Source organism: Lytechinus pictus, chromosome 13 (assembly GCF_037042905.1).
Source record: "Lytechinus pictus isolate F3 Inbred chromosome 13, Lp3.0, whole genome shotgun sequence".
Lineage (NCBI taxonomy): Eukaryota > Metazoa > Echinodermata > Echinoidea > Temnopleuroida > Toxopneustidae > Lytechinus > Lytechinus pictus.
This window is the reverse complement of record NC_087257.1, coordinates 29,019,256-29,047,088: the sequence shown is the minus strand read 5'-3', so window position 1 is coordinate 29,047,088 and position 27,833 is coordinate 29,019,256. Positions and strand designations below refer to the sequence as shown.

General features: G+C 36.0%; 2 protein-coding genes across 3 annotated transcripts in view; one reads left to right on the top strand and one right to left on the bottom strand.

The window, feature by feature from the left end:
* Positions 1 to 145: 145 nt before the first annotated feature.
* On the top strand, positions 146 to 22,137 carry LOC129275166 (cilia- and flagella-associated protein 69-like). Its single transcript, XM_064108583.1, has 23 exons — positions 146 to 1,045; positions 1,598 to 1,660; positions 2,195 to 2,260; positions 3,019 to 3,205; positions 4,187 to 4,359; positions 4,675 to 4,835; positions 5,231 to 5,326; positions 6,175 to 6,240; positions 6,724 to 6,784; positions 7,323 to 7,415; positions 9,045 to 9,122; positions 9,556 to 9,775; positions 11,356 to 11,520; positions 12,924 to 13,039; positions 13,642 to 13,842; positions 14,386 to 14,578; positions 15,195 to 15,332; positions 15,936 to 16,084; positions 16,587 to 16,712; positions 16,971 to 17,057; positions 17,475 to 17,536; positions 18,260 to 18,302; positions 20,091 to 22,137. Exons 1-23 carry the CDS (start codon positions 953 to 955, stop codon positions 20,223 to 20,225), a joined length of 2,772 nt encoding a protein of 923 aa, XP_063964653.1. The 5' UTR covers positions 146 to 952; the 3' UTR covers positions 20,226 to 22,137.
* The window catches only part of LOC129274208 (transcriptional repressor NF-X1-like), a 29,465-nt gene continuing 22,203 nt past the window's right edge, over positions 20,572 to 27,833 (bottom strand). For both annotated transcript variants that reach the window (XM_064108581.1, XM_064108582.1), the window contains exon 19: positions 20,572 to 23,789. In XM_064108581.1, the coding sequence (XP_063964651.1) occupies positions 23,693 to 23,789 (97 nt within the window). In that variant the 3' untranslated portion in view covers positions 20,572 to 23,692. The remainder of the gene's footprint in view (positions 23,790 to 27,833) is intronic.

Genomic DNA, 27,833 nt, shown 5'->3' with positions numbered 1-27,833 from the left:
CGTTTCAGATAGTACAAATGTCTTAATGATCTTTTTAAAAATATTCATTGTACAAAAAAATTTGAAATGCATCAATTAGCACAGTTTTTTTAATGAAAGGTACAATTTAACTTAAAAATTATTACTATAGATTTTCAAAAAGACTAGTTCATCCCAGCATCCTTTGGGTATCGTGGCAACTGTAAATATGGCGATGTGTCGCCAAGAATTTCTGTCGAAAGATATTTATTAAGGAGTGGGGATATTTCAAACATTGGACTGGCGTGTAATTTTCTATATTTTTCTTGTACTCTATGTGTTGAATTTCCTAGAATATTGACTGCTTAAAGGAGTGTGTGTTTAGAACGGCAGTATTCGTGGTTTGAAGGTCGGGTAGTCAACGAAAAATCTGTCTTCGAGGATCGCGCAGCGCGCAGTGCAGTTTTAGTTCGACCATCGAGAAGTAACGATTATCTGGGCCGACAGCGCCCCGGCAAATGGAGCGGGAAGTGCGACACTATCAGATTCACTGAGCGACGCTTACAGTTACACACGGACCATCATCAAACACCAGCAAACTTTTGATTTGTTTTATTATATAGGAAAAATTCATCGTAGATGCATGTGAAACAAGATATTGACTTATTCTCTCCTCGAACTTAAATTTTAGAATAAAAAGTGAAGTTGACTCTTCAACTCATGATCAAAAGTTATTTCCATTTCAATTTTCAGACTTTCGAGTTTCGTCTTTTGACACTCGTACTCGTACTGTAGATCCAGCTTTGTCTAACTTAGACTAGATCTACACGTAGGCCCATATTCTTTTCCTTGGAAACTGCAGTGCACGTGCAAGGTGTTGAAATCTAATAAAATAATTGGCATGAGCCATGATGATGAAATCATTTTAATCGAGTTGATAAAGCAATTAAAAATAGAGTAACTTGGGAACCTTGGCCTCGGTAACGTCGTGAGGATGACAACAAAAATGGCAACACAACTTCAACCCAAACCACCTGTGCCAGTTGTCGGGCACATTATTACAGATGAGGAGATGGGATTGAAAAAGGTAAGTGTACGAAAGCGGGATAGAAAGAGAGAGGGAGAGAGATGAACATTTATATCGAGTCCAAAACTCAAAAAGTTTATTTTAGTCAGTTTTTTAAAAGACGATAAATTCTGAATTAAAATCTTGCTATTCCATTGTGTGCTCATTCAAGCCATGATATTGAATTAGCATAGCAGGAATTAAAAAAATATTGGTTGCAAAATCTGTTATTTTTCAATAATCAGGATGGATATACATGTACGGTAGCAATTGTGAGTTTAACTTGAAAATTTGTATCAACCTTGGTGTGTTTCTGTTGAACATAGTAAATGTAAGCAATGTACAATGAACATTTGGTTTTATATTCTTTAACATTTTTCAGATTTTTTTTTAATTTTAATTTTGAACATGACGAAAAACACATTTTTTTTGCCTTTAATGTGTGCTAATGCATGCATTACCGAATTAGATTAATTTTGTTTTTCATAGAGAAGTTGATTTGATTGATTTTGTGTGTCCTAAAATTTATTTCCTTTTCCTTTTTCCTTTTCACTGTCTTACTCTAAACCACAGGGAATGAAGATCCAGCAGGTTAACTTTGTAAAGGTCATCAAGCTTCTTACAGATCCACATTCAGTAAGTGTTCTTTTAAAAGATAAGTTTAGGTTTGAAAGAATTGGAGGATACATGTGAAATATTTGGTGTTTATAAAAATGTTTGTAGTTTTTTCATTTTTAATAAACTTTTCAAAAATTAGGAAGAATAAAAATAAATCATCAGAATCACAGGGTGCTCATAATGACACTGAATGAGAGGTCATAGAATTGTATCATGCTTGTACGCTCCGTCGAATAGCTTTAACAATTGGGACTTGTCTCTGTTAATGATAAATGCATTATACTTTATTGCTTCCTCTTGTCCTCTTAATGATAAATCTATTCTTAAACAAAAAGGGACACATTAACATACGCCCAGGTGGATAGAGAAATTTTACTGCATGGCATATACCAGAGATATTGTAGATTTAGCTTGGACCCATCTCATTTTGTCCCTCAATAATGTCCAGTCATGAAAAACCTTGGAACATACATGTATTTTGAATTCCCAGAGAGAAGTTTAATGTTTCATAAATACATGTTATGATCTATATCTTCATATTTTTGTTTATAGGTTGCTCTCTATGAAAGACACAACCATGCTCTTCAGAGACTCATTAGACACTACAGTGCTGGATTTGTATCCTTTCTAAACTGCTGCCTGTTATTAACCTGTTTTACCACTTTTATGAATTCACCTTCAAACAGTCTGAATCAGAATAGGGCAGACATTGCAATAAAAGTTGTGTTAATTGATTTAGAAATAGTCTGGATTGTCATCATGGTAACAGCAAGTGGTAAAATTAGATGTTTGATCGAATTGTTTGCAAATAGGTCAGTAGTGCAGTGCCTTCTGTGTGCGGGTAATTGACTGCCGAAGTACAGAGTCTGTATTATTTAAGAATCCTGTGAATTCCAAGGTGAGATCTGTCTATAGTTATAGTGCAGACCAAGTCCTCCTAACAGCAGCACTCAAATTGTCTTTTTTCCCCCTTGACTTTTCATGAATAGAAATAGTTCGCACCCAGTCTGCACTCACAAATTCTTGACAGAAGTATTAGAATATATCTGTTTTGAAAATCTGCCTCCTGTCAATATGGCTGATATACAGGAATGTCTCTAACAATAATTTGTTAATCTCTGTAAATGTTAGGCCAAATATGAATTGAATCAGCTGTTATTTGTGTTATGTAGACAAGGGTGGATGGGGCATGATTTAATATTACACTGTAGTTACACAATAGTTGACTTGACCATGCTTTTTTGATTGCTTCTTTGCAATATATATATATAAATATTTTGGCACAACCAATAGTACAAAACAGTACATTACCCCTTTCCTGTATTTTGTTTCACTGCGTACTCTTATTTTCCTTGACCAGAAAATCCTAATTTCAGCTTCTCAAAGATTTAGTGCAAGTATTTAAAATCTTGAATGTGTGTGCTGACCGAAGTCATGAGCAACCCATGTACATCAAGCCTATGATTGAGATGTTAAAGCTATGTAGCCTTCCTTTCCTTAGGGAAAAATCTTCAGATGAAACTACTTACTCACAGATCGTCATAGAGTCATTCTCTCAATTAGGTAAGTTTATCTGTAGTCAAATGTGTAGTATCAGATTGATAAGTAGAAAATTAGTAGAGATTACATTTCATTTCATCTATTGTTTCAACTATTATAACAAACAGACACAATTTACAACAATATTGGAAGGTATGATACAACAGAACATTATACAAAGTAAAATTGGATAGAGAGCCCCCCAAAAGCAAGAGATTGCCGATAGGGCTCCCTACAAGTAATAAATAAATTTGATAAAAATTGTCAATTAAGAAAATGAAAAATTATATAACGTACTAGTATAAATGTAAAAATCAACTCAAAAGCACTGGTCAGCAGCACTCACAGGCTCCACTGCTGTTGTAACTTTGCCATTATGGTAACTACCATGGTAACAGGGCTCAACAGCCAGTCACAATCAAGGTTTATATAGAAGTTACAATAATGGCAAAGTTACAATAGTTCTAAGTCTTTATAAAACAGGACCCTGTGCATGTTCTTTTTTTTTTTTTGGGGGGGGGGGGGGTGATCATTTGCTCATGCATGCCCACATTGTCAGGGGCGGATCCAGGATTTGCCAAAAGGGGGGCAGTTTTTTTGAAGAAAAATTTTGACAAGCCTAAAAAAAAGATATTTCGTACCCGAAAAAATTTGACAAGAAAAAAAAAAGAGCTTCAGTTTCAAAAGAGGGGGCACACCTATGTTTTAATGGCATTTTTACATTACAAATGTTTAATTTTGCTTCTCAAAGGGGGGGGGGGGCACGTGTCTCCTGTGTCCTTCCTGGATCCGCGCCTGCACATTGTGGATACCCTTCCTAGGGACATAGAAAATGTTTATATATATATGTAAGTCCTTCTAAAATCTTCCCAATCTTGTTAGTTTCTTCTTTATACTCATTAGCACTGTGTAAGAGTGGAGTTTCTTATTCTTTATGCTCATTAGCACTGTGTAAGAGTGGATTTGGTGCGTTGTAACTCACATGGTTGTCTTTTTTTTCTCCAGGCTATTTAATGAGAGTACCAAACAGAGAAGTGCGTATCCAGCTTGCCAATACATTGGAGGCCATCTATACAAATGACACAAAGGGTCTGCTTGTTCAAGACCACCAGCCTACAACCAGAGCTTACAATGCAGCCATGGTAGAAAGAAGTGACATAGCAGAGACGCTAGTTAAGGTATCTACATGGTGTATGAAAAATCCCACTTTTTACAAATTTTTCTTTATTTCTCCTTTGTACAAATTATGGAATAAATTATGAAATGAATAGGCCTTAATGATTACAACTATAAAGGTGGACAAAATGTGAATTTATTCAATGCCTTGGAGCTTCCTTTCTTGACTTGAAAAAAAAAATTGTACAAGCTTAAGAATTTAAAGCAGCAATGATGAAGTGATGCAATGTCTGTATTTGCTGTATGTAGAGTTTATTTTTATCTTTTACACAAATGTCATACTATCACCACCTAATTTGCTCCTTGATTTTTTTCAGAGTCTGACGTTACTTGAGAATGACCTGGAGGTCAAACTGCGGCTGATGATCATCCTGCAGCATTTCTCCTCCTTCTCTCCTATCAATTGTAATTCCATGCTGTCAGCTGATGCTGCAAGTCGTATATGCAGCCGAATGAATGACCCAGACACCAGTGGAAAGTAAGTGAACTTCCAATGCCCTGTTGCCTAGCTACTACATCTTTGACATCCTGTGGCATCCCCATGGAGATAATCCTTGATTCAGATTGGCTGTTCAGTATTGTTACCATGGTATTTACCAATTGGTGGCAAAATCACCATAATACTATAGTTATTTCTGTGCAACTGGATGCATGCCTGGGATTCTGAAAATAGTAATTGTAACACATTTCAAAGGTTCATATCATTGATTATTCTTTGTGAAACTGCACCCTTGGACCAACTCACAAGTCAAGTGCAGGACGCTGATCCGATGGTGTATGTCCTGTTTGTAATCACTCTTCATTGCAATCTTTTGGCAATGCCTTCAAGGTTTTAAAATGATTTTTTTCTCTTATTATTCTCTTGTTTATTAGGTTATTATTCCATTCCATTGAGATTCTGTGGAACCTAATGGAGAATGGTGATAGAGAGGAGATGGCCCGTCAGCTCAACTCATTTATCTGCATAGAGTGAGTAGAAATATCCCATTAAGTGCATTTAAGTATTTGTAGCCTTATTTGATCAGATTTATTTCTTCAAATTGGCAACATGGGTACTTTCCATTTCATTCCTGCATTTTCCTTTGTGTACCAGAAGTCAGTTGTGATCATTAATGAATATGTAGGAAGTTAGAAACTATTTTGTTGCATAGACAATTCAGGGATTTTGAATATTGTCATTTCATTTCCAATATTCAAGGATTTTAGTGAGTATTTTTCTTCACTATTCTTGTTGCTTTGCATTGAGTGAGAAGACTTGAGCAATTGAGTTGGACACAAGGTGTGTAGAATTATTGACTTTCTCTTATGTATTTTGGATGATATTTTTTAAGGTTCTGAATAAAAAGTAATGGGACCAAACTACAAAATTTCCTGAGTTGGTTAGAATAGGCACAGATCCAGCTGGATGAAACCCAATACCATTTGAGGGGACATATTGCTTTTGCACAATAGTCTGCCTCTCAAAACTATTGTGCCTAATCAGGCTTGATCCGTGCCTGGGTTGAAACAACAACAAGCAAACAAATCAACTTTTTTAAATGGTGCATTGTTTTTGTCGTTAATATTGCAGAGCCTTGCTGCATATGCAAATTACATGTATGGTTCTTTGATAGAAAACAACAAAAATGTAGTCACATTCTTTCATATACCAAATTTTGAGTTGTAATTTATAACAGCAATATTTATTATTGGCTCCCTTGAAATTGAACTCTCATTAACCTATGAAAATACAGAAAGTTCTACTTAGAAAAAATTAGTTAAAATCTTTTGTTTGTCTTGATATTTGGTATATTTCCTTCATGTTTATCGATTTGCAGGGCACTAAAAGATGCTTTTACTCAACAGATGACAAATGGCTACAGTCATTATGATAGGCAGTTAAGGTGAGATATGTACCACTACAAAGAAGATTAATACTACCCCCCCCCAAAAAAAAAAAAAAAAAAGATAAAAAAAAAACGGATTTATGGAAAAAAAAAAAATGGTTTTGTATACCTTCTGAATCCTCATTAAAGTGGACAAAGAGTTTCCAGTCCATTTCATTAAATTGTATATCACATGAATCATTGAATTATACTCTTTAAAAAATTGACTAAATTTTGGTTAACTGTTTGACTATGCATCTTCAGTATGATATATGCACTTCAATGTTTGGACACAGAATGATAATATCTATATACATGTAATATAATGTAATATATGAATTGAATTGAATTATGAGAACATCATTGGCATCTGCCAATATTCTTTTCGAAACAAAAATATGAAGTAGTTGCAAAATATATATACAAATTAAGGTTCATTTGAGGAAAAGAAATGTTATATGTATGATAATATACTGTATATGCATTTTCAAATCTTAATAGGAATGACCTTCTAGTTCTGACAACGCTGGCAGTAGCCAACAATCCCGAGGCGCCGTTCATAGTAAGTATTTTTTTTTTCTTATTCCCTTTCTTTTCTTTGATAGCTGTAGTAGTAATGATGGTTATAGTGAAGAAGTATGATACGCAGTAGTAGTAGCAGGAACAGCAGAACAAGCAGTATTTGATATTATATATGCCTTTCAGGTGTGCAGGAAACACTTCTTGTTTCCAAATTGCCTTTATATGCAATTACTGGTCAAAATTGGCCAATGTATAAATTATCCTGGAGATTTTTCTCCTTGGGTGATGAAATAATATGATGAATGAAATAACTTAGGTTTAGTTTTATATGTTACCCAGTTTACCTTGTTTGTTCTAGTTTGTGTTGGAGAAATTGCAGAATTATGGAAAATAAATGATGCACAGTAATGCCATCATTATTATATACCACCCCCCCCCCCCTTGAATGGGAAATGCATGGACTAATCAAAATCTAAATCTGATAACTTCAGTAATAATCTATTTCATAGACTGGTTTATTGAGTGCTATGTATGTAAAGTTAATTATTGTAATTTCATTTTTTCTCATTTTCCCTTAGGAAACTGGTTATGCCAAAGTTTTGATCCTCTTTGCCACATTCCAGGAAGTGAGAAGCCACAATGCATTGGTTAAATACCTTAAATTAGGAACGGTAAGTAGAATCCTTGATAGATACCGTAAGTAACGGACTATAAACCGCACCCGTGGATTAACCGCACCCCCAACTTTGGACTAAAAAAAATAATAATAATAAAAAAATCCTCACATTTATAGTTGAGGTACGAAGAAACAAAAACTAAGTTAAAGATGTCAAAGTATCCAAAGAGATTACCGGTATGCGGAAATCTGCTGTTCTTGATCAATTCATCTACAAATGTTAGCAAGAAAGAAAGGTCCCGACAATATTGGCCACTTACACACTCACTCTCCTCACAGTCACAGTGTACACACACACAGCACTGCCGTTCTTGTACATTGCAAACTACGATACGGTTCCACTACCAGTACCAGTACATCTTATCAAATAATGATCTGTGTCTTTCCCAGCGTAGGAGGAAGAAACATTCACATTTCTTGCATCACAAACTCACAATCACTTTCAGAATTTGTCTAGCATTCGATGTCTTAGCATGAATTTTGGATACGGGATTACAGGAAGGTTCAAGAAACAAAGAAATTGGCATTTTTTACAGTTGTTTTTAAGGCTTCGTGCCGTCTCTCTCGTTGCGTGGTGTACATGGTATCTTATGAAAAGCAAACGGGAAAGATAAAATAAACCGGCGCGAAACGGGACTTTCGAGGGGATCGAGGGTTAAAATGAATAGCGCCAGTTTAAGTCGCACTATAATCACAAATACAACGCAAGCTAGCTCAGCTCACTCAACTCTAGCGCTCGCTCAGCTGTGACAAAATATTACCGAGTATGCTTGGCGTCTCTTTGAAAGGGAACTTCGCTGCTTTGAACCGAGAATAAAGTCGAAATTAGTGTCATGAAGGTGGGTTCGTTTGTTATGGACAATATTTGATAAGATCGTAATAATCGCTTCTCATTACCCGCGGCTCATACCCCTCTAAACGACATTGCCCTGGGCGGCTACGCCCGGCCACTCGATGTGTTGTGAACTGGCAGACGTCTTACATGTTCGGGAGGGGTTACGACGGGCTGGCTCATACCCGTCACCGTGGATAAACCGCACCCCCGACTTTTGCTTCTATCCCGCCGAGAAAAAGGTGCGGTTAATAGACCGTTACTTACGGTATTTAAATGTTACATCGGGGGGGGGGGGGGGGTATTGTGGTGTAGTGGTTCTGACTCATCTCCGAAACATAGGGTTGTGGGTGTGAATGCCAGTCATGGCGTGCTTTCCTTCAGCAATAGATTTATCCACATTGCGCTGCACTCGACCCAGGTGAGGTGAATGGGTACCCGGTAGGATTAATTCCTTGGAAGAACGCTGTCGATAAAGTAGTAGCTCAAGTTACTTCTCGGGTAATGATTGCATGTTGTATCCTCTCACAAAAAGCGCTTTATAAATCCTGCTAGTATTATCATGCAGAACAAGGTATATTTTCTGTGGAGTTTAATAAAATGCACATGCATCTTCAAGGTCAAGTCCACCTCAACAACAAGTTAAAGTGAATGAATAGAGGAAAATCAAACAAGCACAACACTAAAATTACATTAAAATCAGATCAGGGTCTTTCTGTCAATAATTGTTTACTGATTATTGGAATTGGCATTAATACTGTTTCTTTTTTCTGTGTACATTGTGTGGTGCAGAGTCCTGAAGATTTTGAGCTGAAGAAGATGTTGATTAACGTCTTAGTGGTCCTCAGCCAAGAACCTGCCGTTATTCCGGTAAGTTGTTTTTTGGATGTTAGTAATAAGCACCTTGAACACTGATTATTTTTCAGCTACTGTAGTATAGTATAGTGAGAGTCAAGGCTTTAATGCATTATCTCTTGTAACAAATCTAGGTTCCACATTGATAAATTTCTTTTCTGGAGAATCATGGAATATCATCAATTTTCCATCCCTTGCATAAATTGTATTAACTCACTTTTGTAATCCTGTTCTTCAGTGAAGACTTCATGAAGGTTTTTGCATCACATTTAAATGGTGAAACATGGATTTCTGCATTTTCCATGGGTGGTTGGGCCTGTTTCATAAAGCTACCCTTTCAAAGTACTGTGTGAAACAGGCCCCAAGGTTTAGCCAGAGGCAGGGAAATTGTAAAATGCTATCAAAGCAATTTAAATCTTTGCTATCTGTATTTCTTTCTTTTCTTCAGCTCTTAGGGGAAGGTCATGTGATCTTAGCCCTCCTATCATTCATCAGGAACAACGAGAACTCCAGCCAGCCGCAGGAGTGGACCCCCGCCCAGTTTGAAGAGATTCAACTCCAAGCAATGTCAGCATTATGCACCTTAGCGCCGCTCTGTATACAGGATTATATGACCTGTCAAGGGAATACAAGGTTACTACTACTGCTAGAATGGTGTGTGGGTAAAGGTAAGATAATTATGAGGCAGTGAATTATTCTTTCCCTTTTTGATCATTGTTTATCTTCAAATTGGCAACAGTAATATATTTTTTACTTTCACTGCTCTGTTTTCCCTTGTAAAGTTTATGTATTAGAAATATATACAGGGGTGGTATTCTGAAAATTGTCTTAACTTTTCTTGTAAGTCAGCAAGATAACAGCTCGCTAAAATTCTCTTAAATTGGTATTCTGAAAGTTGTCTTATCTCTGTAAGGACGTCCTCTATTTTATCTCTGACACGCCCAATATTTCATCATCAACCTATCATTAAGCTAGTTATATGCTTAGGTCAACCAATAGAAGCGTCTCTTCTGAAAAAAATTAATGAAGCGCATTGTTGATATGGGGCGTAATTTCCTTGCGCCCCCCGACGCTTATGCTTTTGCGCGTCTGTGCTAAAAATACACGTGGCTCTTCTATAAAATGAATTTTCTCTGAAAAGATTCGTCTCGAACACCAATTTTTAATTGCTGAAAAGTCTACCAATCCGTCGTTATAATGTCTTTGGAATGTCTCCTTTTGTAAAACATGGATGCAGCAAGAAATAATTATTGCAGACGGACAAATATCGCATGCGACAATGAGTTACAATAGCCCCCTACCTCTTGTAAATTTTCTTGTATTTTGCAAGGAAGTTAACAGAATGCAAAGATAAGAGAATTTTCAGAATATCTTTTATATCGATATTTTATCTTGCGCAAAGGGACATTTATGCGCCATTTTTAACTTTACGCATAATTCTAGCTCTGACATCATACGCGCTCAGCGAAAGTTACAAGAAAATTTACAAGAAAAGATACAAGAATTTTCGGAATACAGATTTTATTGTAACTCTAAAGATACAAGAATATTTCTCTTAAGACAATTTTCAGAATACGGCCCCAGATTGATAGAGAATGTCTTTAGAAATGTTCATTTGCCATTTAGCTTAGAAACTGCAATGTTTACATTTCTATCAAATTACCAATTTAGTGATTGTAGGGATCATTTTCCTTGCAACATTTTTTAGCATTATGAGCAAAGGATGTTGATGGAATAGAATTTAAAAGTATCAGTAAAATATCTTTGCTATACATTCTAATTTATTTTGTGTTTTGTGATGTAATATTTGTTTCTTTTATATGACCATGTATTCAACTTTGGAAATTATCTTTCAATTTACCAAATCTTGTTACAGGTTTTGCAAAGTAATTGCAGTGCTTGGATCAGTCCAAGGCTACTATTATAAATGTCCATGGAAAGCATATTTACTGGCCTCACAGTGGCTCTAGCTGTTATTGGCCTTGGAAATTTTTGGTTTCTGTCACACATACTGTAAAAAATGTGGCCTAACTCTATTGGTATGTTGCAACACCCTTTTGATCAATTGCAAGTCTATTTTTGATTGATAATCTGCTCAAGGAGTGTAATCTGATTTGCTACTCATAATGTTTGTCTATCAGTTGTAAAATTGCAACAGAATATAGTTTTGCAACACCCCCAACACTAGTAAAATTTAATGCCTGAATGGTCCCTTTTGTTTAAAAAATTTTCTTTTTCTATCTTCTAGATGATTTTGCTGGTCATGGGAATGCGTTCCATGGTAAAGGTGGACGAGGAAACAAGCGAGCTCAGATGAGATATTGTCTTCATCTCATGAGGAGCGTGGTTTCTCTCAACGACAGCGAGGTTAATCAGGATCTCGTAGACCAGGGTTCCATCAACCAATTACTTGGTGAGAATCATACTTGCTTATATAGCGATTATCACTTACTTTATCAGAAATCTGTAAATGTTCTAAGATAATGCATCACTAGATTTTTATTAGCAGAACAGCTTCAACGAACTGTTATTCAAGGAATAAATTCCTGCCAGGCCCCCATTGCGGAAGGAAATAACAACATGGCTTACAAGAGGGAATTGTTTTCCATATAATTAAATGTTAGTTTAGTGGCCTGAGAACATATTTGCTGGTTTTTAGATTCATGCTGCCTGAATTACTTTAAGAAGTGCAGGATTCTATGTGATATTTTAATTTGTATTTAGTTTTGCTATCTTGAATTATATCTACTGTACAAAACACAGCCCTTTCAACAACCTTGTCATGAATCTACATGTAGATGCAGGCTTTGTGGCATAGTGGTTTTTGTCTCACCTGCATAGCAGTGTGAGACTATAGGCGCCGCTTTTCCGACGGCGGCGTCGGCGTCGACACCAAATCTTAACCGAAGGTTAAGTTTTGAAATGTCATCATAACTTAGAAAATATATGGACCTAGTTCATGAAACTTGAACATAAGGTTAATCAAGTATCACTGAACATCCTGCATGAGTTTCACTGAACATGACCAAGGTCAAAGGTCATTTAGGGTCAATGAACTTTGGCCGAATGGGGGTATCTGTTGAATTACTATCATAACTTAGAAAATATATGGACCTAGTTCATGAAACTTGGACATAAGGTTAATCAAGTATCACTGAACATCCTGCATGAGTTTCACTGAACATGACCAAGGTCAAAGGTCATTTAGGGTCAATGAACTTTGGCCGAATTGGGGGTATCTGTTGAATTACTATCATAACTTTGAAAGTTTATGGATCTGATTCATGAAACTTGGACATAATAGTAATCAAGTATCACTGAACATCCTGTGCGCATTTCAGGTCACATGACCAAGGTCAAAGGTCAATGAACTTTGGCCAAATTGGGGGTATTTGTTGAATTACCATCATAACTTTAAAAGTTTATGGATCTGATTCATGAAACTTGGACATAAGAGTAATCAAGTATCACTGAACATCCTGTGCGAGTTTCAGGTCACATGATCAAGGTCAAAGGTCATGTAAGGTCAATGAACTTTGGCCATGTTGGGGGTATTTGTTGAATTACCACCATATCTCTGTAAGTGTATTGGTCTAGTTCTTAAAACGTGGACATAAGAGTAACCAAGTATCACTGAACATCTTGTGCGAGTTATAGTAGTTTTCAAAGTCAGCACTGCTGCTATATTGAATCGTGTGATGCAGGTGAGACCGCCAGAGGCATTCCACTTGTTTATCTGTAAATAAGATCAAGTGGTATTGGACCAAAATGGTTAGAAACTGATAACTTACCCACATATTTTGATATTTCTTTTAGATATCCTGTTGAGTGCTACAAGATCCAGCATAGAAGATGATGCTATAGATGTTGAGATGCAATGCGATATGCTCTTTATTCTCTCGGTATTATGTGAAGGAAATATGCATAGAAAGGTGAGTCCAATCTGAAAGATTTCTTGAATTAATTTTTAAGTATGAAGGGAAAATGTGTGACTGCTATTCATGAGAAGTACTATCACTACCGTCTGCATCAGAATTCTTTACATTGAGAATATTATCATCAACATTGTCATCTTGATTACTATCATCTCTATCAACTTCATCATCATCATCTTAACCATCATCACCATCATCATCGTCGTCACCATCACCATCACCATCACCATCATCATCATCATCATCATCATCATCATCATCATCATCTTCTTCACCATCACCATCATCATCATCATCATCATCATCTTCTTCACTATCATCATCATCATCATCACCATCATCTCCACCATCATCATCATCATATCATCATTCTCATGTCATCATTATCATGATCATCATCATGGTCATCATTATCCCTGTCATCAATATTGTTCTTGTCTTTATAACCATCAACATTTTCATCATTGATTAAATTCACATTCAATAGATTGATTAAAAAAAATGTAAAAATACATAACTACACATTTCTACCTGATAAGAAAAATACAGTAAAGATGTTTCCATTATTATCGGCTACACTGTTTCCTAATCTTCTGCAGGAGTTGTATGGAGAGAAGGGTGTAGAGGTGGTGCTACGGTACCTAAGGACCGATGCTAAGAAGCTCAACCGAGGCTTGGGACACCATCGTCTCATGTTGGCTGCTGTAGATAATATATGGTGCTGTGTCATTGGAGCCTACATCAATGAGGATCAGTTCCTAGAAGGCCAGGGAGTCTTTCTACTTCTGGACCTACTAGAGGTACTTTCTGTTCATAGAATTCTGTTTATTATGCCTCTGCATACAGTGGGTGGTTTGTTTGTTTCAGGTTGGCCGTTCGTCTGTACGTCCCGATTTCATTCTTGCGATAACTAAGTTTTTACGGGATCAATTTCAAACTTGGTTGAAGTATGTATGAGTGACAATGCGATTAGTTTTAGGGGATAAAGGCCAAAGGTGAAATAGGACATTGCATGCATTGAAATATTGTGGTCTTGATCCGCTTTCCCCTCAATAATTCTCATCTAGGAGTATCTACAACTGAAGCATTGGGCTGCTTGGCAGACCTCAATGAAAGCCCCCATCACCTCACTCAGAGGTGCTTGAGAGACCTCTAAGACTATCTTCCCTTCAAGGCAATATCACCAACCTTACCCTTACTTCCAACCCCCCTCCCCCTGTCCCTAATCTAAGATTGTCAGATTCTTACAACCTCACCCTGAGGTGCAGGAGAGACCGCTAAGACTATCTTCCCTTAGAGACAATACCTCCAACATGATTCTCACTTGTGCTTTCCGTCCATAGTCCTCATCCAGGAATACCCATAACCTGAGCCTTGGCTGCTTGACGGATCTCTGTGAGAACCCTAAGACTGTACCTCACCTACTGGCCTGGAAGGGTAAGAAGGAACGGACCATCGCTAGTCTCCTGGTAGATATCTGGAGACAGGAGGAGACCCATATGGGTGTCAAGAGGGACGATAATGGTATCCTTACAGGTGAGAACACATAAGAATAATGAATGGCTATGTGGAGGAAAGAGCTATGTTTTAACACAACCAAGAATATCAATCACAGTTCCTGAATGTTTGCCTCTGATTTGTTTAAAGTTCATTTGTGTTTGAGTTTTGAAGTCAATTGATTTTAACTCCTTCTTCAACCCCCCGGTTCTATTAAATTAAGTTGACTTCAGGTTTAATAACCCTTACTCTGCCTTATACACACATTCAAGCTTACTCACTGTGCTAAGTTCCAAGTGCGGATATGATTGGTATCGTCACATATTCATTGTAGTGGCCATTGTATTCTGCAGAATTTATTGCATTCCTGAGTGATTCCATTACTTAACGTATAATGTTTCTGTTATTCTCTGAGTTTGACATGTTTGTTTTAAAAGAGACTTGAATGGAATTTAAACACTGGCGAGATATTTCTTAACCCTTGGGAAATTGTTAGGGCCTATTTTGACACCTCCAAACAGATTGCCTTTATACACAATGTTGCAGATTTTTATAACACCATGTCTGACTAAACCGTTTAGTTGACAAAGTCCGACAATGTTCCTGCGCAGGCAGTTCCTTGATGTATGATTGATTGATTGTTCTTTCTATGTAGACCCAGCTGTACCATTAATGGGTAGCTTCCAGGAGGAAGCCGGCATCAAACCATTACCAGCAAACCAGCCAAGCCATGCCATCACCGACGTCTCAGAGAATATGAGAGCCAAGATCTACGCACTCTTCTGTAAAATTGGTAAGTTAAAAAACCTTTCATGAACTTTTTCTCTGAATTAGTAAGATAAGCAAGGCATTCTGTCATAAAGATGAGTAGTTCTCCAAGATATACATAGGTGCCAGTGTGTGCTTATCTTGGTTGGTTTCAGGAAATTTGGTCTTTTCATCTGGTTTCATATATTTACTTGAATTATGTAAGAACTTACCAGATCTTTGGTGATACGATGAAAGACTGACCCTAATTGTAAGAATAGGGTTCCCAGGCCAATCAGTGAATTATTTTACTATCTTCCAGTCTGTGAAAATCCAAAGAATTTGATAAAAATGGCTCAAGTTAGGGAAATGTCAGGGAATTTTGATTGGCTTCAAACCAGTCCTGAACAAGCTTGTAGACAGTAAGTGGAATCTATGAGACAATGAGGGAATTCTGAGAACTGATGTGGCTGCTTAAGTGACAGTTCAGGAAAACATATAATGGGTAGAAATAATAATTATAATGGAATATTTTGAGACTTCATCAAGGAAAATCAGGGAATTTCAATAGTTTTCTTGAAAGTTTCGAACCCTGATGAAGTTTCTTTCGTGCTTATTGCTCACTTGGGAACTCTTTGATCTTGTGCAGGTTATCATGAGCCAAAGGGATTGTCCACAGAGGAGCAGGTCACACTGGTGATCATCAAACGGTTTCTGGATTTCAAAGAGGGTGAGATCTGGGTTGAGATCACGTCAGAGCTAGAGCAGGAGAACCTCAGACCAATCACTCCAGATCAGGTATATTGTCTACAAACCAGGGATGTAGTCAAAGCCGGTACTTCCAAGTCACGAGTCCGTTGAAGAAAACCTTTTCCAATAGACTTTGTACATGTGACTCGACCTGAGGCCGAGGCAAAGCTTAGCAAAATGTGGCCTCAACTATGTCCCTTCTACAAACAGTTGGTCTACTTATCAGATAGTTTACCTATCCATCATGTGTTGCCAAGCTGTGACAGCAGAAATGTGCAGAGGGGCAAAAGGGCGAATTTCTGCCCAGATGTGATAAATAGCCCTCAAATTACAACATAGCTCCTTCCCTAAAAAAAGAAAACTTGAACAAAATAAATTAAATTAATGAATAAAAAAAATGTTGCACCCATTTTGCATATTTGTAAACGTAAACCAACCCTGAACCACACGTTGGTGACAAAGCTCATAGGGCCTCAAGGAGGGAAACATTAAATATTAGTATTAACCCTCTTCATTGTTATGTTCATTTATCAATTTCTTTTTTCTTCAGGAATTGCTTGAGATGTTGAGTAGATCCAACAAGGAGATGGCTGAGTCAATCACTGAAGAACAGAATGAGCTTCTAGAATCACAAAGACAACATGCATTACTTGAAGAACAGGAGCTTTATTCAGAGGTATGTACCTACCAGCAAGGGCAGATCCAGGATGGATCAGGGGTAGGGGCACCTTTGTCGTATTATCCAGACACTGTATGAACAATAAGACTTTTTTATATTTATTGAAGTCAATGGAAGGGATGAATAATTTCTCACTCAATCAACTGGGAAATGTCATATTGAAAAATATGGCAATCATGTAGGTAGTGTCTGTGGAACTCTTTCAGCATGTCGCCATTCATCATTTCATCTTATTTGTATAACTTTTTCCTGCAGATCAAAGAGAATCACAGACAGCGAGAGAAATCTATCAAGAAGTGGGGTGACTATGTGGCAAGAACATCCAACTATGCTATCCTCAAGGTAATGTACACCTATCTGTCATGATAATAATAATAGCTAGATTTATATAGCGCTTCTTTTGACAGAGAATACTAAGTGCAACTATTGTTACCCTGGCTCTAGCTCAAGCTACCACTTAACCAGCAGCACTCGGGGAAGTAATCCTACTGGGTACACATTTACTGCTCCTGGGTCAAGTGCAGCATACCAGATTTTAATAATATATCTGTAAAGCGCTTAGACACGTCGTTTCGATGTATTATGTGCTATATAAAAGCGGATTATTATTATTATTACTGTTAAGAACACAAGACATTTTCTTGATATCAAAAGCAGGTAAAATTTCATAATCATAAAAAAGAATGTTTTCTTAATGCCATCACACCACTCAGATGAACCTTCCAGTGATTCCTTTTTTCTCTTCTTTTTTATTTCCAGACTGCTAAAGGAAGACAAGAGAGATCCATTGAAGAGTCTAGAGACAAGAACATTGATAATGAGTAAGTAATCTTGAAATTCAGTCATGTTTAGTTTGATGGTTATGTTGGAGGTCACATGCCAAGGTTAAAGGTCATTTGAGGTCATACATTCATTCAAGGACACCTGCAAGGTTTTTTTGGAACCAGTAACTTTGTATCTGTGATTCTGACTGCAAGCATGATATATCGATGTACTATGGGAACAGTGTGGTGCTGTACATCTCACTGTAAGGTTACAGGTAATTTGAGGTCATACAGTCATGTTTACCTGCAAGACTTTTTCTTCTTCTGAGATATACATAATGGGGGGGGGGCACTTGAAAAGGGCTTTGGATATGTGTTTTCACAAGTGGTGATACAGAGCTTCCGACTAGTACCGATTTTCTGTATTAAATACTGAAAAATAAGCAAAATACTGATTGTTTCATGCAAAATAATGTTTCCTAAAGTTACAGTTTTATGTGTTATCCTATGATATTTCTTTACAAAATACTGATTTCCTCACCAAAATACTGATTTTCATCCTTCAAAATACTGAAATGTCCTTGATCAGGTTTGCAGCTCTGGTGATAAACAATGTCTGTTTTGTGTTTCCTATATGTCTTATCTGTGTATTTTGCAAGCCAAATTTTCAAATGATATATGAATTGTAATTTTGGTTATTCTTCATTAAAGTGAATTTTATGAGTCCACCATTTCAAATAAATATATTGACTTTTTTTTCCCTTTTCTTTTTGCTTCCAGGCATACATTCCATGACATTGATCTTCCTTCTCTTCAAACAACAGTAAGTAGAAGAACATTTTGAAACTGTTGAAGTATTTGTAGAGTAGGTGTATAGTAGCTTGGGTGTTTTATATAGTTGTTTTGTGACATGTTTTTGGATGCTAAATCAGACTCTCAGATATAATTCCTATCATCTAAAATTGAAATCAGGGCCCCATCTTACAAAGAGTTGCGATTTGATCCGATCGACCTCAACTGTATAGAAATCCATCAATGTCATAATTTTTTCTATAGGAAATTTGCACAATGTCTGTTGTAAACAAAGATAAGCACAGTGAAAAAAATTGAATGAATTAATTTACATTATAGTAGAAAATATTTTGAACAAACATGCATAATAAATGGTGACGTTGCTGGCCGTCCATAGTTATGATTGATCGGATCAATCGCAACTCTTTGTAAGACGGGCTCCTGATTGCAATTTGATCACGTTTATAAAGGAATTTCACTTCCACTTTACTGAAACACCTGGGAAATTTGTGGTATCTCATTTTCGTGCAAGAACGTGTTCCAGTTAGGTGTGATTAACTCCAGAAGGCTTTTAATAGGGAACAAACCACAGATGGCTGTTTTACCGTTTTGTAAGCATGACTGAAAGTCCTCTGCATCTGTAATTTTTGGTGACACTGTTGCGCCATATAAAGTATAGACCCCTATACATGAGACCTTGCATTGATTTGCCTCTGTTGTCTAGATCATATGAAACATTGTAATCGCTCCCAAATTATAATGGCCTGAGCAGCTTATGAAATGAAGTTAGCTTTGGAAAAAAAATATGGCCAGACGTACAAAATTGTGACGAGGCTCTCTTATAGTCTAACCTTTTGATATTCATGATGCTAGTGAAATTGGTCCAAGAATAAAATGCAAAACCCTAAAAAAATATGAAATAGTGTGCACTATTCCTCACTACCTTCTCCTTTGTAAGAGCATCGGAAAAGTGACGCCTACGTCTTGATTTTGCTATACAAGCGAAACAAGCATTGGTAAAGTGTGACTTAGGGGAAAAATAATGTTTCATTTTCTCGGGGTATTTTTCACAACTACTGCCTAAATCCACAACATTGGGTAAGCTTTAAAGGGGAATCCAGCCTTGGCCATAAAATGTTTTGTTGGGAAGGAGAAAAATGAATTGAACAGAATGGTGATAGTTTGAAAGAAATCGGACAAGCAATAAGAAAGTTATAGCTGCTTTAAAATTGAGATCACTAATAGTATGTACATTTCAAATTGGCAACTGGGTAAGTAAATTATGACAATGGGCAATGACAACTTTCCCATAGGCCATGTACTTTATTATCAGGGATTTGTGGTTTTCTCCTAAGTACCCATTCCCCTGGGGCAGTAATCTAAATATAACCCAGGTAGTATATTGTTTAATGTCCTCATGAAAGAAAAATATAATTTGAAGTAAAACTTTTGGGAAAATGACATTTTAGCCATATGTATTGGAGTACATGGAAGAGCAGTCCTTGCCTACATCACTATGACATCCCATATGCGGACAATTTGAAGTCTCCATGAGTATAGTGATTACCAATATTTACAACTTTTAAAAATTCACAACTTTCTTGTTGCTTGTCCAATATTGTTCAAACTTTCACCTATCAATTTGTATGATTTTTCTTTTTCTTATAAAAACAAGTTTTTATTTGGGTAGGATTCCCCTTTAACATTTGAGTGAGGGGTCATTTACCAGGGCTCTCTTGAGCATTCAGGGGGTGAAATTAATTTCAAGATGAAAGGAACACCAATGATTTCTCAATTTCTGTCGCTTTTATTCTTACAGACTTTCCAGGGTCGTACGATCATGGTTGATAGCACACCAAGAGATATCCTAGATGGATCTACACTCATCACCAGCCACACGGAGGGAGAGAAGAATCTAACAATCAACAAACATGCTTCCATTGCCGTCTCGTGAATCACTATTCTATAATACTCGTCACAAACCTTGTGAAACTACTGTATTGATTTACTGATGGGCTTATTCAACATCCCCCCACCAAAAAGAATTACTTTGTTTCAAGTTACATTTAAAGTATCTTTTAGACATACCTTCCCCAAAAACAAAACAATACAAATATACCCAGTCTGTCAGTAAGCCCAAGTTGTAATTTGTAGAAAAATTTGCAATTATATCAGTTGTTTCACTAACCATTTCATATAGATGATACGCTTTCTGAAACTTGCTGGAAAGTTGAAAATGGAAAGTTGATCTACTTGCGATTTCGAAGTGAAAAAAATAAGAACTCAGTACCACGTCATAATAGATTTAGGCAAAAGACAACCAAATGCATTTTGCAACTTTTAATATACTTTCTCCATGAGCAAAATCAAAGACTTGCAAGGGAAAAAAAATAAATTGTATTCATTTGTATGTTTTGGAATCTCACATTGACAAGGTATTTGATCACATTAAAGGCACCTTTGAATAATACATGTCATGAATTATTGTGATTATATGAGAAAGTATCTTGCATCTACTACCAATACTTGAACTTAGTTTACTCAATACAACTAATGAATGGGAAAACAAAACATGATCATGTTAATACACACATGTATTGTGCTCCTTTGGCTTCTCTACTGTTCAGTAATGAGATCTTCGAATAAAAAACTGCTAGCAAACCGTATGTAGGGCAGAATTAGGGACGTTGAATTTGATTCCTTTGTACATTCTCCTGTACTATATTGTAAATATAATTGTGTGTATATACTGTATAAACTGCTACGATTTGAATAGAGATATATATATATTAAAAGTAATTTAACTAATAAGCTACATCTTTCATCTTTGGATGCGTCATGGTGATGTCTGCAGAGAAGACTACAAACATGGATGACAAGCACTGCAGCACCTTGACCCATACATACCAACTGTTACTGAAGTACAGTTTATATGTACCTGATTATTTTGTTTGGCATCAACATGTGCCTGGGAGGCAAAAAGCGAACTGAATCAATATGACCCGCAGGTCTCTCCTCTCAATATAACTGATTGGAGGGTTGCAGGTGGACCACTGCACATGTTCTCCCTATTTCTATATTAGTAACATACAGAGGTGATGACTTTCCTTTACACATAGGTTCAGAACTAGCTTGCATTCCATCCAGCACATCTAGTCTCCTTAGCAGGTTTCACCATGTTATACATCCTTTTGAATATTTGTAACTTCTGGAAGATTTGGGAACTCCAAGTTTGAATAGAGTATATAGGTATCAAAGGGCAGATATAATCGTTTGTATTCAACAGTGATTGCATTTAAATACAATAAAATATGCAACAAGAACTGAAAATTACTGATGGGCAATTTCATAAGATAATCACATTTTTGTATGTCAGACCTCCATTTGTTCTGCATTCTAAATTCACTTCACAAACTCCTCAAGCCATGGTAATTTTTAGGGCATTAGAACTTGTCATGTGAAATAGAGAACAGAGATAAATCATTTCACAAGGTTCTATAATTTGATCCAGATAATCTATAGAATTGCCCTGCTCTTCAAATCCTACTTTACATGAAATACCTTTCATTTTAGACTTGAAGCTTACAGTGGAATGTGAGATTGTTTCTATACAAGAAATCAAGCATTGATGTCCAATATTGCTATTATCAAAACTGCATGAATTTTACAACACACTATCTGTAATGCATCAGACTTATAATTCTATGCACATCTATTCACGTTTTGATTGACTTTGATTGAATTTTCGATGTTTCCGTCCAAACACACTTTCATTTGTAATTATGTGTAATATAAACTATATCATATTTTCTATATTGAGGAATGGATGGAAAAAATGTAAATAAATTCTATGAAGAGAGAAATAATTTGCTTTTTTCTTTTCCTTGTTTTATTTTCATAAGCTTCTTATATTGACTGCATATCAACAAGTTTGTAGGGAGTAGACAATTCACATTTATTGCCTTTTGTAAACAAAAATGGAACTGTAAATCACAAGTCGCTACATATCGAGTTCAGCAAAAACAGGGGCCCTTTCTTGATAAAACTGAGGGGGAAAGAGACAAAATCATTATTCAAATTTGGGGAAAAGTTGTTTTGGGACAAATATTGTGGCCAGGTAAATTTGATTTTGAACCTCATTCAAACATTGGAGAACAATTTTTTAGGGGGCAGACATAATTGCTCAAATGAATACATGCAGATCATACACTTAATCACTTTGCCAAGAGATGATTTCAAGAAACAATCCCAAAGTTGCAATTATCAAACTTGACATAAATCTTCTGTTTTCTATTTTTGTTCACAATTCAGTGTCAACAAAATCTTAAAGAATAATATACTGACTTAATTCTTTTCCTCAAATAAAATGTTGACACTTAATATTCTTGAACACACAAAAATATTCTTACTTTAGAAATGTTAAAGTTCAAAGAAATAAATTTATAGTATCCTAAAAAAAGTCTATGAGACATATTTTCTTGACTTTGGAAGGGTTTTGCACTGAAGAAACACAAGACAAAATGATTTTGTAAGGTACTAGATTTAAATATACCATTAACTACTTCGAATTCAACTTTGCAGAATATGGAACCAAAACATGAAATAACCTAAGAAAATTATACTAAGAATTGGCAGGAGTCCCTTCTCTTTTAGGGAGCTAACATGACAGTTCATAAATAGGCAGAAAACTTACAGCACATCTTAAATTATAAAACTAAGATGGTCAACATGGGATAGTCGGGAAGAATAAAAGCTACAGAAAAAATAAAGGTTATCTGAATGCCAAATATGTCGGACAAACAAACTTCTTCAAAGATTGGGAATGGGTAATTGGTCGTGTTGACCGGGGCACTGTCGTCAATTTTCATTATCGATTAAAATGCAAATGGCAGTAACCATAGCCCCCAAAAACGAATTAATCAAAGGCAAGGACTATATTCTGTCATTGATAACACCCTTAATAAAATATGGGCCTTTTTTATACTTAACAATAAGTTTATAGCACCAAGCTGGTATACTGTTATGTATGATTTTGTGCAATATCCCCTACGACAAAGACATGCCTTTTGTCCAATATCACAACAAATATTAAGAAACTTGTGAACAGCCAAAAAATAAATAATATCAGTTTTGAAACAAGAGACTGCATTTGACGAAAAACTGAAATTTGATAACCTTTTCAGTGATAACTATAACAAAATATATCAATGAAATCTGCAAAATACATGCAGATATCTCAACAAATTTTCACACTTCCTAGTTTGGAAAGTAAAGGGGGAAACATGGCCGATATTATGGAAAAATATACTTTTTTGTAGTATTTTTTTTTTTTTTAATGCCATTTGCCCTTTTACTTGATGAATGACAACTTGTGGCAGTATTGATTATCTGGATCTCATTCTCTCAAAAGCTGGTTAAAAGCTAACTGGTCATGTCAAAGTAGTCTATAACCTTTTCCTTCTTAGTCTTACTAGATGAGACGACGTCAGTGGAAAGTTTGATTGCCTTCGCAGCAGATCTGGAAAAAAGAAGAGAGATAGGGAAGGAGAGTTACGAATCATATATTCAGGGTGCTACATAACTTTTTAGAAGCACTTGCCCAGTCGGGCAAGTAAATTTTTAAATAGTTGGAATATACTTGCCCAATAATCTATTTCACTTGCCCGAAAAAATCCTTGAAAAAAAACTTTTACCTCTTCAAAAGAAAGTTTTGCAGTTTTATAAACCATTGACCTTTTTCTCTCTTTTGACATGAACTGATCTACCTTGTTATTGCATTTCTTTTTCCAAAGTGATTTTATCTTGCCTGCCATGACCAAAATTAGGTTCAATCATATCATTGACCCTAATTTTGGTAATTTTACTGTGAGAATTCTGCTTGCCCAATTCGGGCAAGTAGTTTTGGTCTCTATTTCACTTGCCCGAAAAAATCCTTGTAAAAAAACTTTTACCTCTTCAAAAGAAAGTTTTGCAGTTTTATAAACCATTGACCTTTTTCTCTCTTTTGACATGAACTGATCTACCTTGTTATTGCATTTCTTTTTCCAAAGTGATTTTATCTTGCCTGCCATGACCAAAATTAGGGTCAATCATATCATCGACCCTAATTTTGGTAATTTTACTGTGAGAATTCTGCTTGCCCAATTCGGGCAAGTAGTTTTGGTCTTTACTTCAGAACACTTGCCCAACTCCAACTTTTACTTGCCCCGGGCAAGTGCTTATGTAGCACCCTGATATATTCCATTTCTTTCTTCCTATTAATATCTACAATATCTAAAATGAGAATGGACTACATTGAATATTTCCACAGAACTGTATGAGGAATTAAACAGGTTCTTCTGGATGAATATTGCATGATGAAAAGTAAAATTACCAAATTCATCTTATTAATTTGTATTTATTCATTTTTGGGGGGTTAGTAGACTTGTTAAGAGGTTGAACGCTGCATTTTTGAGTACAAATGTCCCACTTGGCACAAATGTTCCTTGAGTCAAAAGAAAAAGATTCATCCAAAGAGACACGCTGTATCTATGCAAATAAGCAAGTAATTTGCATAAATTTGCATATAATGTCGATATAGTGAAAACAAGTATTTGATAATATATATTTAACCAGAACTGCCCTAAAATTGGAAATAAACACTTAAGGTAAGAAAGGGAAGAAAATTGTCATAAAATAATTGGGATATCCTTGTTTATTATTACCTAATTTACATAAATTATGCAAATTATAATTTAAAACAGAGTATTTTTTCATGAATCCTGAACTGTTTTATAAATAACAGCAATTAATACACAATGTCAACATTCTACATGAAAGAGAATATATTAGCGAAAACATCGATATGCTTCATGACAGTATTAGTGTCTTAATTTGCTTAGAAAGAGGGCAAATATGTCAAAATGTATGACGTGATATTTCGCAAAAACGAGACCAAAACAACCTCTATGTCACAGTCACACTCACGAATGAGACAATAAAGCGATCAATGGTATGTCGTTCGAGATAAAGCAACCCCAACACAATAGCTTCCATCGGCTTCTCGTATCGCTTTTGTTGGTGTGTCTGCCACACCGTAATCTATGATACATACGGACAAAATGCATTTCGGTATCGGTAAAACACTGTTAATTTTGTTTTATTTGTTTCTAATTTGTTTCTCTTGGAAAATTTACAGGAGACATTGCTTTGCAGGTTACTGCTTTAATGAAACTCTGGCACATGAATCATGACGAATGTATCATAACTCAATCCATATTTTAACTTTATTAAAATATATATCTTTTGGAGACCCCGAAGTGGCAAAACTGCATCCCCCAGCATTCCCGCCACTTTACGAAACCAGTTTGACTTGTCTAATCGACTTGGAAAAGACAGATGTATGAGACATCAGTTAACATGTTTCCTGAAGAAATTTTTTTTTTGTTTATTTAAGCCTACGCCCACGGGAGCCTTCCGAATTTACCCCATCCCATCTCCGTATTTCGACTTTAAATAAAAAATATCGTGTTTTAAAGCCATCGGCAAGGCAAATTGCGTTTTTTGTATAATAAAGCAACTTTTATATCTATATCTTTATATTTACATTCATCATTATTGATATTATTATAGTTATTATTAATATTATTATTATTATTACTATTATTATTATTATTATTATTATTATTATTATTATTATTGTTCTGCCGTTTGTAATAGTGCTCTAGCACAGTAAAGGCTATAACCCAACAGGATCATGCCTAGGATACCCTTTCCCTTTTTGGTTTTATGTATTAAAAAATAGTTTATTGTCTTTAGAACTTTTAAAAGATTACTTTTGTTTGTATTGATATCTTGGAATAGATTGAGGAGAAAATACTCTACAACTGACATGTAGAGGAGCTGTGGTACATTGAAGAACAGCCAAACAGCCCTTTATTGATTCCACTCTATGTTAACTTTAAATATTTTTAGAGCCCAATCGGAAGAAAGATGCATTTCTACTACACACAGTAAAGCCTAGAAGGCATTGTTTTATATCTCATAAAATAAGTTCGTGTACGTGACGGTGGCCTGTCGAAGTTGCCCAACCGTTTATTTTGTTTTGACAATATATATTTAGAATATCGTCTAATTTAAGCCCTCATCTGGAAAAGGGCACTTATTAAAGGCAGCATCTACATTATATAGAGGAGGCCCTGGCAATCAGGGGCGTCGATCCATTTTTCAGATTGGGGGGGGGGGGCGAAATCATTAACGTTCCAAAGGCGCTCGATCGTACAAAACACCCACCCACACACACACACACACATACATACATATATATATATATATGTATATTATATATACACACACACACACACACACATATATATATATATATATATATATATATGTATATATCTATATATATGTATGACTCATGAGACACAGACACGTATCTCACTACACAGATAGTACGAGTGCCGAGAGTGAGCTCAAATTTCTTTATATTCTGAGCTGAAAACTTGATATTCTAAGCATTTTTGGTAACAATGATTAAGATTTGTATCTAAAATAGAATAGATGCGAGCGCGAAGCGCGAGCTGAAAATTTTGATATTTCGATCTGAAAAAATGACAGTTTACTGGACGTTTTTGATAAAGAACAAGCTATATATCCAAGAAAAGATGATTGCAAATTGAAGCAGTTCTTTTGAGGCTTAGAACTGAAAATGGGACATTTACATTCACCAATTTAATCATGAAAAGTATGGGTTTTTGCTACAGAAATGATGCGAGCGCGAAGCGCGAGCTGAAAATTTTTATATTCCAATCTGAAAAGCGGACATTTTGAGCACGATTTTAAATAAAGAACGAGTTGTGTATCTCAATCTCGCTTGCTGAACATTACAATCTTGTTTTTTTTTAATGCATATCCGGAATTATTGGGGGGGGCAAAATGATATGTTTGCCTCCCCAATATTTTCATTGGTGGGGCGATCGCCCCCCCTGCCCCCCCAGGATCGACGCCTCTGCTGGCAATGGGAAGAGGGGGCTGAAGCTTGTTAAAATTCTTGGGACCAAAATTTTACATTGAACCTTTTTTGCTTTTCAAATTTACATCAAGAAATTTAACAAGCACTGATGAACAAAAAAGATTGCACTACAAAATGAAGTTTTTTTGGTAACGTTTCTTTTTTTTCGTGTTGTCACATCTGCCGGAATTCCAGGGGGTGCTGTCTATGGAGAATAACACACGCAGCACATCCCCCCCCCCCTTCCGGAAAATCTTGCAGGTGCTTCAGCCCCCGCTTCCAAGTACCAGGGCCTCCTCTATATAATGTAGATGCTGCCTTTAATAAGTGCCCTTTTCCAGATGAGGGCTTCATTTAGACGATATTCTAAATATATATTGTCAAAACAAATTAAACGATTGGGCAACTTCGACAGGCCACCGTCACGTACACGAACTTATTTTATGAGATATAAAACAATGCCTTCTATGTTTTTTTTTTCAAGAGGAGAACGCAAAGAGGCTTTACTGTGTGTAGTAGAAATGCATCTTTCTTCCGAATTGGCTCTAAAAATATTTAAATTTAACA